At 42.1% G+C, this 15,006-nt stretch overlaps 1 protein-coding gene across 1 annotated transcript in view; it reads left to right on the top strand.

The window, feature by feature from the left end:
* LOC128639756 (E3 ubiquitin-protein ligase MARCHF8) overlaps window positions 1-15,006 on the top strand; it is a 441,938-nt gene that overhangs the window by 407,464 nt on the left and 19,468 nt on the right. The window contains exons 5-7 of the mRNA XM_053691882.1: window positions 9,769-9,848; window positions 10,078-10,896; window positions 13,754-13,934. Of these exons, the coding sequence (XP_053547857.1) occupies window positions 9,769-9,848; window positions 10,078-10,896; window positions 13,754-13,934 (1,080 nt within the window). The remainder of the gene's footprint in view (window positions 1-9,768; window positions 9,849-10,077; window positions 10,897-13,753; window positions 13,935-15,006) is intronic.

Genomic DNA, 15,006 nt, shown 5'->3' with positions numbered 1-15,006 from the left:
GTATGTAGTTTACAGGGGCTGCAGGGTTAGGGGTCTAATCTGAGGTCTGATGTGGGTATGTAGATTACAGGGGCTGCAGGGTTAGGGGTCTGATCTGAGGTCTGATGTGCGTATGGAGCTGACCGGGTGCTGCAGGGTTAGGATTCTGATCTGAGGTCTGATGTGCGTATGTAGCTGACAGGGGGGTGCAGGGTTAGGGGTCTGATGTGCATATGTAGCTGACAGTGGGCTGCTGATTCATGGGTCTGATCTGAGGTCTGATGTGGGTATGTAGTTTACAGGGGCTGCAGGGTTAGGGGTCTAATCTGAGGTCTGATGTGGGTATGTAGTTTACAGGGGCTGCAGGCTAAGGAGTCTGATCTGAGGTCTGATGTGCGTATGTAGCTGACCGGGTGCTGCAGGGTTAGGGGCTTGATCTGAGGTCTGATGTGTGTATGTAGCTGACAACGGTCTGCAGGTTTAGGGGTCTGATATGGGTATGTAGCTGATAGGGGGCTGCATGGTCAGGGGTCTGATCTGAAGTCTGATGTGTGTATGTAGCTAACAATAGGCTGCAGGATTAGGGGTCTGATCTGAAGTTTGATGTGTGTATGTAGCTGACGGGGCTCATGTGGATATGTAGCTGGTAGGGGGCTGCATGGTCAAGGGTCTGATATAAAGTCTGATGTGCATATATAGCTTACAGGGAGCTGCAGGGTTAGGGGTCTGATGTGCGTATGTAGTTGACGGGGCTGCAGGGTCAGGGGTCTGATCTGAGGTCTGATGTGGGTATGTTTGTAGCTGACAGGGGGCTGCAGGGTCAGGGGTCTGATCTGAGGTCTGATGTGGGTATGTTTTGTAGCTGACAGGGGGCTGCAGGGTCAGGGGTCTGATCTGAGGTCTGTTCTGAGTATTAACTGATGAGACTGCAGGGTAAGGGGTTTGATCTAAAGTCTGATGTGGGTATGTAGCTGACAGGGCTGTAGGGTCAGGGGTCTGATGTGGGTATGTATCTGACAGGGTGCTGCAGGGTCAAGTGTCTGATCTGAGGTCTGATGTGGGTATGTTTGAAGCTGACAGGGGGCTGCAGGGTCAGGGGTCTTATCTAAAGTCTGATGTGTGTATGTAGCTGACAGGAGTCTGCAGGTTTAGGGGTCTTATGTGGGTATGTAGCTCACATTTGGCTGCAAGTTTAGGGGTTGGATCTGAGGTCTGGTGTGGGTATGTAGCTGATAGGGGGCTGCATGGTCAGGGGTCTGATCTGAAGTCTGATGTGCGTATATAGCTTACAGGGAGCTGCAGGGTTAGGGGTCTGATCTGAAGTCTGATATGGGTATGTTTGTAGCTGACGGGGCTGCAGGGTCAGGGGTCTGATCTGAAGTCTGATATGGGTATGTTTGAAGCTGACAGGGGGCTGCAGGGTCAGGGGTCTGATCTGAGGTCTGATATGGGTATTAGCTGACGAGGCTGCAGGGTAAGGGGTTTGATCTAAAGTCTGATGTGGGTATGTAGCTGACGGGGCTGTAGGGTCAGGGGTCTGATGTGGGTATGTAGCTGACAGGGGGCTGCAGGGTTAGGGGTCTGAGGTCTGATGTGGGTATGTTTGTAGCTGACAGGGGGCTGCAGGGTCAGGGGTCTGATCTGTGGTCTAATGTGGGTATTAGCTGACTAGGCTGCAGGGTTAGGGGTCTGATCTGAGGTATGATGTGGGTATGGTTGTAGCTGACAGGGGGCTGCAGGGTCAGGGGTCTGATCTGAGTATTAGCTGACAAGGCTGCAGGGTAAGGGGTTTGATCTAAAGTCTGATGTGGGTATGTAGCTGACAGGGCTTTAGGGTCAGGGGTCTGATGTGGGTATGTAGCTGACAGGGGGCTGCAGGGTAAGGGGTCTGATCTGAGGTTTGTTGTGGGTATTAGCTGACGAGGCTGCAGGGTCAGGGGTCTGATCTAAGGTCTGATGTTGGTATATAGCTGATTTCTGGTTCATTAGTTTTACACCAGTGCGTCTAGTTTTCTGTGCAATATACAGCAATCTCATATCTGTGCTGTACGTGACTCACACTGTATTTTTCTGTGCCATGTTGTCAACGTGTTTTCAATACATTCTTTGTTTTCCCTTAATAATGATTTTTTATATAATTAGAAAGTGAGAATTATAGAGCGCCATATTCATGAGTAAGCAACTGAAAATACCAGCGTGTTTGTTCTGCACGTAATTATGTAAGCCCTTTGTCTCTAAGGACCAATTAGACATCAGTGTCACAATACAGCACCACAGGACAGCATGCACAAGCACAGGGTATGGAAATATCAAGCCGGCTATGTGGGAGAAACTTTCCAAACATTATAGCAGCTCCTGTGTGTGACATTACATATCCCACTTCCCCAGGAATAATCATCTGAAGTTTAGGAAACAAATCCTTAACTTGCTATACAAACTGTATCAGAACCTCTATCTGCTTTATGATCTGGTTGTAAAAATGATCAATCTGCTAATATGACTTTTAATAAATAATAAAAAATGTGTCCAAACATCAACCCTAATTGGATATAAGTCTGAGTTAAAATGAAATAGGAATCCTCAACTCTGATCTAATACTTAAAGGAAAATCCGTTACCTGTACAGAAATAAACAAACAAAGCAGAACCCCACATGTGCAGATAAATCAGTATAAGTGCCCTGGCCCCACTACATGCAGTAGAAGTGCATAATTACCAAGTGCATAATAAAAAGACAATGCAATAGCACTTTAAATAAACAGTAGATATTTTTTTCTGGCAAATTTATTTTTTCTCCCATTTTCCTGCCCCTTATTTCATGTGACAGACATCAGCCAATCACAGACTAGTTGACATATACCCCGTGTGTATATAAAATAGACAAGTACATTGGAAAATTTCTTAAAAATGCATGTTCTGTCTGAATCATTGAAGTTTATTTTTACTTGAATGTCGCTTTAAGCACTCGCTGGGAAACTTGAATATAAGTGTTGTATTAAATAGCCACCACTCTTATATTTCCTACCGGCACATCAAACACCTTGATCTCAATGCAACCTCATTAGGACCAATGGTACATCCAATGGCGATTGCCAGTGAAATCATCCTCCACTTTGAATTCTGTATCTTAAAAAGATTTGACACTCAATATATATTAAATAATATGTCTTAAAAAGAACTTGAAACAGTTTAATGAGCAGCTTATAGCAACCAGGGGTGCTTATATGCTGCATAGAACATTATGTAATGTAAAATATCACATACGGTCTGAAGACAGGAATAGAGCTTCCGTCATACTAAGCTAGCTGAAGGTGCCAATAAGTCTCCGGCTACCACAGAGGCGTTAGGGACCAGAAATGGCAATGCCTATTCTCATGGTAGCATTCTGATACAAGAATCATGTTTCACAGGAGAGCTGTACTTAGCGTATTCAGTAAAACAGCTGTACAATGCCGCAGAGTATAAATAATACAATATTTGCCAGAAATACAGGTTGAGACCTATTTGTCTGTAACGTGTTAAACTGAGACTGAATTTCAGTGTATAGTTTTGTAACATAACACCCGGCCATACAGAGAACAAAAGATAATTATAGGTTTTTGGTCTCCTCAGGGTACCATCTAGTAATTGGTTGTCATTAATAGACAATTTCAGACATTTTATATTTCTTTAATCCACAATAAATAAATATTTGAATTGTTCAAAACAGTGTCCGATGCAGCTATTGATGCTGGTGACTGGCTGGAGATACTACACATTGAAAGAAAATAGATAAAAATGGCCGGTCTGGGTCAGGCTATAAAGTCCGTAGGTCAGTGTTGTGCTTTAAAAAAAAGTCTCAGTTGAGGAAACTTTTCTTTCTTTCTAATGACACGATGAGTCCACAGATCATCTAATTACTATTGGGAATATCACTCCTGCCCAGCAGGAGGCGGCAAAGAGCACCACAGCAAAGCTGTTAAATATCACCTCCCTTCCTTCCAACCCCAATGATTCTCTTTGCCAAGGAAGTGGTAAAGTTAGGCGTTAAGAAAAGATTCTTCAATCAAGATTTAGTTATTTTTCAGCAGTACAAGTTTGTTCTGCTTTGTCCTGGGGTGTAGCCGTAGCCCATGTCAGTCTCTTCAGTAGAGTAGTGGTGGCTTTCAAGCAATGGGAACTTGTGGGGTACAATCCTCACTGCACCTCCCATATATTTATGCTGCCGTAACCGTACAAGCCTAAGTAAAATTACTCAGTCTTTGTTTCTTTCCACAGGTCCATGTGAGGGAACTGGCCTCTCAAACCTTGTGAGCTGCCGTGCTGCCTGGCAGAAGTCTTAAGGTAAGTGCTAACTTTAATTTTTCTGGGAGGCCGAGTGGTTAAGGCGTTGGACTCAAAATCCAATAGGGTTTCCCCGCACAGGTTCGAATCCTGTTTGTGACGTTTTCGTTTTAGACAAGAAGTTAGAGGGATAGGATAAAGGCCCTTAAGTTGGCCAATTCCTTTATCACGGATGCTTCCCTTCAGGTTATTAAACTAGGAGCTAAGATTTCTGGTTTTGCCGTACTGGCCCGCAGATCTTTATGGTTAAAATCTTGGTCTGCGGATGTGTCGTCTAAGCCTAAACTTTTGGAGATTCCTTACATGGGAAAGGCCTTGTTTGGGCCGGGTTTGACGGAAATAATTTTTGACATTACGGGAGGAAAGGGCCATTTCCTCCCTCAGAATAAGAGAAATAAACAAAAGGTACGTCAGAGTAATTTTCGTTCCTTTCGAAATTTCAAGGGAAAGCCTTCCTCTCCCTCTTCCAAGCAGGATCAGACCAAGCCTTCCTGGAGGCCCAATCAGTCTTGGAACAAGGGAAAACAATCCAAAAAGCCTGCTATTGAATCAAAGACAGCATGAGGGACCTGCCCCGGATCCGGGATCGGATCTTGTGGGGGGCAGACTTTCCTTCTTCGCTCAGACTTGGGTTCGAGATGTTCAGGATCCCTGGGTGGTGGACATCATGTCCCATGGATACAAGCTAGAGTTCAAGACCTTTCCTCCCAGGGGCAGGTTTCTGCTTTCAAGATTATCTGTAGACCAGATTAAAAGAGATGCGTTCTTACACTGTGTTCAGGACCTCTCCGACCTGGGAGTGATTGTTCCTGTCCCAATGCAGGAACAGGGTTTGGGGTTCTAATTCAATCTGCTCGTGGTTCCCAAAAAAGAGGGAACCTTCAGACCAATTTTAGATCTCAAGAGTCTAAACAAGTTCCTCAGAGTACCGTCCTTCAAGATGGAAACTATTCGTTCCATTCTTCCTTTGGTTCAAGAGGGTCAGTTTATGACAACGGTAGATTTAAAGGACGCGTACCTGCATGTTCCCATCCACAGGGACCATCACAAGTTTCTGAGGTTTGAATTTCTAGACAAACACTTCCAGTTTGTAGCTCTTCCATTCGGCCTTGCCACAGCTCCCAGAATTTTCTCAAAGGTTCTGGGATCCCTGTTGGCAGTGCTCCGATTGCGGGGCATTGCAGTGGCGCCTTATCTGGACGACATTCTGGTTCAGGCGCCATCTTTTCAACAAGCAAGATCCCACACGGAAATGTTGTTATCCTTCCTGCGATCTCACGGATGGAAGGTAAATTTGGAAAAGAGTTCCTTAGTCCCATATACAAGGGTAATTTTCTTCGGAACCATAATAGATGCCTTATCAATGAAAATTTTTCTGACAGAAGTCAGGAAATCAAAGATTTTCGATTCTTGCCTAGCGCTTGAGTCCTCTCCTCTGCCATCAGTGGCTCAGTGCATGGAGGTAATCGGTCTGATAGTAGCGGAAATGGACATCATCCCGTTCACCCGTTTCCACCTCAGACCTCTGCAGTTAAGCATGCTCAGACAGTGGAACGTAGATTATGTGGATCTGTCTCCGCGATTACAGCTGGAGCAGGAGACAAGGGATTCTCTTCTTTGGTGGTTGTCTCCGGATCATCTCTCCCAGGGAGCCTGCTTTCGCAGACCCTCTTGGGATGGAGAGCATTCTTGGGGCTCTCTAAAGGCTCAGGAAACATGGACTCGGTCAGAGTCTGTTCTACCCATAAATATTCTGGAGCTAAGAGCAGTCTTCAATGCTCTTCTGGCCTGGCCTCAGTTAGCCTCGGCCAGGTTCATCAGGTTCCAGTCGGACAACATAACTTCAGTGGCTTACATCAACCATCAGGGAGTAACTCGGAGTTCCTTGGCCATGACAGAGGTAGCCAAGATAATTCAGTGGGCGGAGACCCACAGTTGCTGTCTGTCAGCGATACACATCCCAGGAGTGGACAACTGGGAGGCGGACTTCCTGAGCAGGCAGACCTTTCACCCGGGGAGTGGGAACTCCATTCGGAAGTGTTTTCCAGCCTGATTCTCAAATGGGGTCAGCCGGAATTGGATCTCATGGCATCTCGGCAGAATGCCAAGCTTCCGAGGTATGGGTAGAGGTCAAGGGACCCTCAGGCTGTACTGATAGACGCCCTGGCGGTTACCTTGGAATTTCAGTGTCACATACCTATTTTCTCTGTTTGCTCTTCTACCTCTGGTCATTGCTTGAATCAAGCAGGAGAGGGCGTCGGTGATTCTCATTGCACCGGTGTGGCCTCGCAGGATTTGGTATGCAGACCTTGTGGATATGTCATCTCTTTCACCTTGGAGACTTCTGTTGAGAAAGGACATTCTTCTTCAAGGGCCCTTCATCCAAATCTAGTTTCTCTGAAGCTGACTGCTTGGAGATTGAACGCTTAATTTTATCCAAGCATGGATTTTCGGAATCTCTCATTGAGACCATGATTCAGACTAGTAAACCTTTGACTAGAAAGATTTACAATAAGATATGGCGTAAATATCTGTATTGGTGTGAATCCAAGGGCTACTCTTGGAGTAGAGTTAGGATTCCTAGAATTCTATCTTTTCTCCAAGAAGGTTTGGAGAATGGCTTATTGGCAAGTTCCCTAAAGGGTCAAATAGCTGCCTTGTCTATTTTGTTACATAAACGTCTGGCGGATGTCCCAGACGTGCAATCGTTTTGTCAGGCTTTGGTCAGGATCAGGCCTGTGTTCAAGCCAGTTACTCCTCCTTGGAGTCTTAATTTCGTTCTTAAGGTTCTTCAAGGGGCTCCATTTGAGCCTATGCATTCCTTAGATATTAAGTTGTTATCTTGGAAAGTTTTGTTTCTTGTTGCTATTTTGTCTGCTCGTAGAGTGTCAGAACTCTCGGCATTACAGTATGAGTCTCCTTACCTTATTTTTATTTCGGATAAGATAGTTTTGTGTACTAAGTTAGGGGTTCTCCCTAAAGTAGTTTTAGATCGGAACATTAATCAGGAGATTGTTGTTCCTTCCTTGTGTCCTAATCGTTCTCAAAAGGAACGGCTTTTGCACAATCTGGACGTGGTGCGTGCATTAAAATTCTATTTACAGGCGACTAAGGATTTTCGTCAGTCTTCTGCTCTGTTTGTGGTTTTCTCTGGAAAACGTAAGGGGCAGTAAGCTATGGCTACTTCTCGTTCTTTGTGGCTGAAGAGTATCATTCGCTTTGCCTATGAGACTGCTGGACAACAGCCTCCTGAGAGAGTTACGGCTCATTCTACGAGGGCTGTTTCCTCTTCCTGGGCATTTAAAAATGAAGCTTCTGTGGAACAGATTTGCAAGTGTCAGGGTTTTTTCCCTGTTTTGTTTGCCATGTGCTGCTGGCAGCCATTTTACTAACCTCTCTTGCTGACTCTGATGCATAGTGTGTGATGCTGCTCATTTCCTGCATGCCCTTTTATGGCCAGATGTGTGTACATCATCCATGTGAGACAGGATGCAGTCTCAGGATTGTGATGTCATCACTTATTATTTAAAGGGCCTCTGTTCAGTATGCTTTGCCCTTGCATTGTCTCAGACCTGTTTGTGAGAGTTTCTGACGTCCCTCCTGGTTCCTGACTATTTGATTTGGCTCCTGACTCGGCTCGTCTGACTCCCAGCTCTGCTTTTGACTCCTGGCTTGTTATTTGACTTGTGGACTTTTTATTATTTTTTGCTATTAATAAAGGTGTGATTATTTATGCACTTCTTGTCTCAGTCTGATTCCTGGCACCGTGATAGCAAGGCTGCAACTTGGTCTTCTCTTCACACTTTTTCAAAATTATATAAATTTGACACTTTTGCCTCGGCTGAGACCTCTTTTGGGAGAAAGGTTCTTCAAGCAGTGGTGCCTTCCATTTAGGTTCCCTGTCTTGTCCCTCCCTTATCATCTGTGTACTTTAGATTGGGTATTGATTCCCAATAGTAATTAGATGATCCGTAGACTCATCGTGTCATTAAAAAGAAAATTTATGCTTACCTGATAAATTTCTTTCTTTCTTGACATGATGAGTCCACGGCCCGCCCTGTTCTTTTTGGACAGGTTGTTGGTATGTTATAAACTTCAGACACCTCTGCACCATGTTGCTTCCTTTCTCTCCTTTGCTTCGGTTGAATGACTGGGGTTGGAGGGAAGGGAGGTGATATTTAACAGCTTTGCTGTGGTGCTCTTTACCACCTCCTGCTGGGCAGGAGTGATTTTCCCAATTGTAATTAGATGATCCGTGGACTCATCGTGTCAAGAAATAAATACATTTATCAGGTAAGCATAAATTTTGTTTTTTTTACATCTCTTTATATTGTGCACCGTGTTCTGCCAGTTAATAAAAGAACCTTTGCACAGGGGATTAGCTGCTCTGTGTATTTATTTTAGGAAAATGTTCTCATTCAGTAGCTGTAGTCAGGTATAAAGTCAGGTATAAGGTCAGGGAAAGTGTAGCACTTCAAGTGCCCACACACAAATTGTGTTCCCATGGAAACAGATGTATATAACGACTCACTGTGCGAATCCTGTGACTTTACAAGAAGCACATACTCACTTGTTTACTGTTTCAGTTTAAAGTTCAGTTGTAAAATATATTTTTTTTCTTTTTCACTTTATTCCAATTTTCTCACAGGTTTTGAGTTATCTGACAGCCTAAATCAATTTAAAAAAATAGTTGGCCTCTTTTAAGCTGAAAATCTTAGCTGTTTGTCACACTTGGCTAAGGTGACATGGCGTGACCAACAAGAAGACCGACAGACCAATACCTAGTTTACACAACATACACTACACAATGTTACCATAGGTTTACATGAAAAGCTATAATAAGATAAATCGTCTAAAGTGAATAGAATTGACTTTCAGAGCACATTGTTTTATACAATCTTTTTTCGATATACGATTCCTTTTCTTGAATCCAAGATGAACCATGAGTTGTGTTGCATATCGCAGTAATAAAGAAGCTGAAATTTAAGTGATAATTAACACATTCCGAGTACTGAAATTGTAAAATCCAATCATACAGTCATAATAAAATTCTAAAAGAATTAACTGTTCATTAAATAAATTGTATAAATCTGCTAGTTATTAACAATAGTGTGTAATCCTGAGAAGAGACAATTAGTGCTTATAAAGCATACTTAAGTTGTTTTGTTCTTACAAGTCCTTTGTCTCACGCAGTGAGTTATGTATTACGACCTGGAGTGTTTTAGTCTTGTAAGTGTCAATTTAACCCGAATCCCACAGATATTGCAGATCTGAAATGACCATTCCTACAGTTTTATATAATGTTCATTCAGTCCCATGTGGTTCTCAAGTTGAGAAAATGAGCATAAAGTCATTGTGGGCCATATTATTTATTCACTAGAAACCATCAAAATAAACAAATTCAATGACTGAATATTCAAAAACAAAACATAATTTGAAATACTCTCATGTGCTATTTATCGTACAGGCTGGAAGCCCAACATCAGTTACAGCTCCAAGCAGCTTTCCAAGGACATCAGTGACTCCATCAAGCCAAGATATCTGCAGGTATCAAATATGAATGATGTTTTCCTCTGTTTGTACAAAACAATGTTCGTCCCCAAATATAAGGTAATATAACCTTAATAGATAGACCTAGTTGCTAGATTTGTAGGTTAGGACTATTGTCATTATCATGTCCATGTGTTTTCCATGCTTTCTCTGTATACTCACCTCTTCTTTCTCTCGTCATGCCTTTATTTTACTTTCTATGCTTTTTTCATTGTTCTGCATGCAGCTCCAGTGCTGTATTTTCTGAATGTTCTCTTCAAAGTCCAGTGCAGTCTGCTGTTGTTTTGAAAAACCCTCAATGCCAGAGTTCTAGGACACCAGAGGTCACTGTCACCATAATCTGCCAGGATAATTTCCCAAAGAAACATTTCAGTGCTCAGGGCAGCTCCTTCAAATCATCAAGGACCAGCCGTGCCTTTCCCTTCTCACAATCCCTTAATGATGTGGACAAGAAGGATGCACACATGACCAGTGAATACGTGGAGCGGACATGCTCAGAAGGAAAATTACTTCCTGCAGAGGAACACAGCTTTGGGAAGAAGATGTTCCAATTCCAGGAAAATGTAACAAAACAGACCAGTCTTAATTCAGTGAAGAAACCTTGTGTAGCTAATGGACAATGTGCTTCCTCAAACCCATCAAGTTTATCTGGCATGGACAGCAGTCCTCTATCCTTGTGCATACCTCTGATGGATGAGAAACTAGACAGTGACTCCTCAAAAAGTAAAACATTGCTCCACTACATATTTTCTTTTTCCCAAAGCTCAAGTGTCCATAGTGTCCACAGATTCCAGGAGCTGGATAGCTGCCCAAGATGCCTTTGTGCAGGAACATCTTCAAGTGTTCTTCTGGGGAGCAGAGATTTCTTTTCTGATGATCTGGGAGATGATGATGTGTTTGAGGACTATCCCTCTGAAGGACAAGACACTCAGGAACAACGGGCTCCCTTGTGTTCACTAGATGACAGTGACCTTGATTGTCCTACTCCCCTTTCAAAAAAAATCCCCCCAGCATCTCCTGTTTCAGCATCTGGGGATCTATGCAGGTTGGTTTCTAGAGGAACCATCCTCTGCTCTGAGATGTAGCCCCAAGCCAGGTCAAACTGAACAATTAGGGGTTAAATACTGAACAAGTAACAACCAAAAAAGTAAAAGAAAAAAAACCATTTGACCTTTTGTACTTGGTGTATTTTCATCTTATAATGTACGGTTTGCTTGGTCTCTTATTGCACACAGATAGAAATTGTGTACATACAGCCTCTGCTGTCTCATATGCAAATAGAAGTTCCTGAAACAATGTCCCATGAGATCATGACAGTACTGGTTCACTTTGGTTGTGCTTGGGGCTGCATCTCTCGAGTTTTTAGAATAGTCTGTAGCTGCCTGTGGTCTCCTTGTTTGTATCATAGTGTGGAAAAAAAAGCACTCGGAAATGATTAGATAATTATAGGTACACACTACATTTGTCAATAATATCTGTTACCTTCTGGCCAGTACTGAGTGCCCATACTGTCATGTCCCAAACCTCCTCCAGACTTACATTTAGGAAACAGCTTCTAAAATTTCAAAATTCTGAAGCTGTGAACCTAATCCATGGATCACAACATTTCTAAACAAAAGAGGTAACGTTGTAGCTCACTTAGACCATTTTCAAGTATCCCTCACCTTTTCTGTACCTAGGGAGCAGTCATAACAGGAATCTGAGTGTAGTGCATGTGCTGAAGAGTTGTGCCACTATCACAATCACTAGGGTAACATGTATGTTATCACAATCACTAGGGTAACACGTATGTTATCACAATCACTAGGGTAACACGTATGTTAACACAATCACTAGAGTAACACGTATGTTATCACAATCACTGGGGTAACACGTATGTTATCACAATCACTAGGGTAACACGTATGTTATCACAATCACTGGGGTAACACGTATGTTATCACAATCACTAGGGTAACATGTATGTTTAGCTTCAGTGTTTTTATTCCAGCAGTGCTGCTTATTCCCTCTTCTGTATAATGTAAGAAATAAATAAGCTTGGGAAATAACTGGCACTACCAGAGCACAGATACCGACAAGCAATAACAGTGATACTTACAAAACACTAAAGATGTACGTGCGTGTTTGCTTCTCTGGCTTATGATATTTACTAAGATTAGTTCTGCATTTACATTTAACATATTCTATAGTTTTAGATCAGGGAGAGATTTGGTTACTGAGGGTTTTGTGTTTGTAGAAATCGCACTTGGTCACCTGTATAAATACTTTTTTCCATTTGCTCATCAATAGGAGGTGAGTTGATACTGTAGATACTGATTGGTCGGTGTCATAACACAACATGACTAGTGCAACCAGCTGTATATTGTAATGTTTTTCTTTCCTGTGCATGTGATTAGTTACGGTGTAGCTAGCCAGTGTCTAGTCTTGTCCTTGTATTCTGCAGTCTGTGATTGTGACATACGTGTGTTTTCCTTACTGTGTAGACTAGTGTTGTCAATGTCTGGTCCTTGAGGGCCACATGTCAGACTCTCAGAAGCTCTCTGTAGATCATTGGGTGGGTTTTTTGAGAGCTGGTCAAATGTGTTAAATCCTTAACTCTCAGCCTGTCTGTTGTTCCCAGGAACCAGAACAGGAAACTACTTAAAGTCCAACTTAAGCTCTTTTCTTACCAGTTAGTTGTGGTCTCTACACCGGTAATGACCACTAAAACGATGACTGAGCAGGTTTGTTGTTACTATTTTATAGGAAGCCAGCCGACTTTTGACAGAGCCCAGGGATACATGACTTCTACTGTTTTTTGTTACTTTAAACCAGGGTTTCCAGAGCCAGAGAGTAAGCTCAGCATTTTATATTGAGGTAGCCATGCTCAGGGTATGAGTAAGCTTTCTATGCCTAACTAAAGAGATACGTAAACCCTGTCCTGTTTATAAACAAAAAGCTGGGCACATGCCTCATTAACTGTGACCACATACATAAGACTGGCTAAGTCTGTAAATATCTCACTGCTTAGATGAAGGACCTTCAGTTTTGGTCATAGTCTCCTATCATTCCCTTTTTGTCCATATTAGCTCAGTGACCAAGTAGAGAACTAATTATCTCTCACTCGCGTCCTAACTACACTCGGGTTTTTGCACACATCGGATTAAGTTAAAAGTAAAAAAAAACTTTGCTTGCGCACTATATATATATATGATTATATATAGGTATATCTAGTTAAGAACATTGGAATATGAAATATTTGCAATAAATACACAGTCAAACAAATAAATATGAATATTGCATAAATATGATTTTACATGTTATATACATGTCTATGTATGCATATGTATTTATGTGTATATATGAAATGCATATTTAGACGAGTATGTATCTCTATGTTAAAGCACTTTGCAGCCTTTTTATTCTAACACCAGAGACCTCATATCTTTGGGCCCTTATAACTTTTCAATGCAATTTTTTTCCAATATTTTTTACTAGACAGTTTTACGAATGTAACTTTACTTTTTAATACAATATTGATGTGTTTTGTGTAACTTTTTATTCAAGCGTAACAGTTAACCAGAGCTCTGAGGTTGGGCTATCCCAACTCACATTATATTGAATAGTGCTCGAGCGAATACATTTACTTTCAATTTGTAATACACGCGCTACTTCAGCTACAATAAACCTGATGTCGCTCGGGGAGCAGCTTGTAATCTGGTCCACAACGTGCTAAATTGTACATACAGTTTTAAAGTTAGATTTGTGTGTGATGGTTTCTGACTAAGAAATTCTAAAGACACAGAACTATTTGCTACTTTCTATATAGAATATAGGTCTGGCTAAGATACTGTAATTAAGTAATTAAGTTGTTCAGGTTTTTTTACTGTACTTTAAGCCAGTGTTTTTTTATCTTTCATTAGGATATGTCACTGTGAGGGGGATGATGAGAATCCACTAATTACCCCGTGCCACTGTTCTGGAAGTCTTCATTTTGTGCACCAGGCCTGTCTCCAGCAATGGATCAAGAGTTCAGATACACGATGCTGTGAACTCTGCAAGTTTGAGTTCATTATGGAAACCAAATTAAAACCCCTAAGAAAAGTAAGTAGATTTAGCACTACTGGCTTATGGGACAGGTTTTAGGCCTTCTACTTGTCCTATGGGTAAATTTATGCCTCTGCTTTAACACCTATTAGAAATGTATTTAGTTCTGTTTCATGGTGTGGGTTATTGTTAACTGACTGAAGAACAAACAGCTTAGTTGCAACAGCAATCCTAATGAGAGTTACCTCGCCTGCCACTGGTCTGCAAAAACTGGTGAAGTAGTAGCTGCTCTACCAAGCCTTGAAGAAGAGGTCTCTGGGAAACCAAGCCCAAAAATAACAAATGCTGTCCTAACCTAAGTTATCTTAGAAAAGTCTTAGGAAGCAAAAGCTGGTCTATGAATTTCTGATGAAGCTGTAGCTGATTTACAAACTGCTGATGAATCTGTAGCTGGTGAACTAGTAGCTGTTCTACAAACTGCTGATTAATCTGTAGCTGGTGAACTAGTAGCTGTTCTACAAACTGCTGATGAATCTGTAGCTGGTGAACTAGTAGCTGTTCTACAAACTGCTGATGAATCTGTAGCTGGTGAACTAGTAGCTATTCTACAAACTGCTGATTAATCTAGCTGGTGAACTAGTAGATGATTTACAAACTGCTGATGAATCTGTAGCTGGTGAAGTAGTAGCTGTTCTACACACTGCTGATGAATCTGTAGCTGGTGAACTAGTAGCTGTTCTACAAACTGCTGATTAATCTGTAGCTGGTGAACTAGTTGCTGTTCTACAAACTGCTGATGAATCTGTAGCTGGTGAACTAGTAGATGTTCTACAAACTGCTGATGAATCTGTAGCTGGTGAACTAGTAGCTGTTCTACACACTGCTGATGAATCTGTAGCTGCTGAACTAGTAGATGTTCTACAAACTGCTGATGAATCTGTAGCTGGTGAACTAGTAGCTGTTCTACAAACTGCTGATGAATCTGTAGCTGGTGAACTAGTAGCTGGTTTACCAAGAGCTGGTGAAACTGTAGCAGTTCTACAAACTGCTGATGATTCTGTAACTGGTTTATCAAGAGCTGGTGAAGCTGTAGCTGTTCTACAAACTGCTGATGAATATGTAGCTGGTG

The sequence above is a fragment of the Bombina bombina genome, chromosome 9 (genome assembly GCF_027579735.1).
Source record: "Bombina bombina isolate aBomBom1 chromosome 9, aBomBom1.pri, whole genome shotgun sequence".
In the NCBI taxonomy this organism is placed as follows: Eukaryota; Metazoa; Chordata; class Amphibia; order Anura; family Bombinatoridae; genus Bombina; species Bombina bombina.
This window is presented reverse-complemented; position numbering and strand designations above follow the sequence as displayed.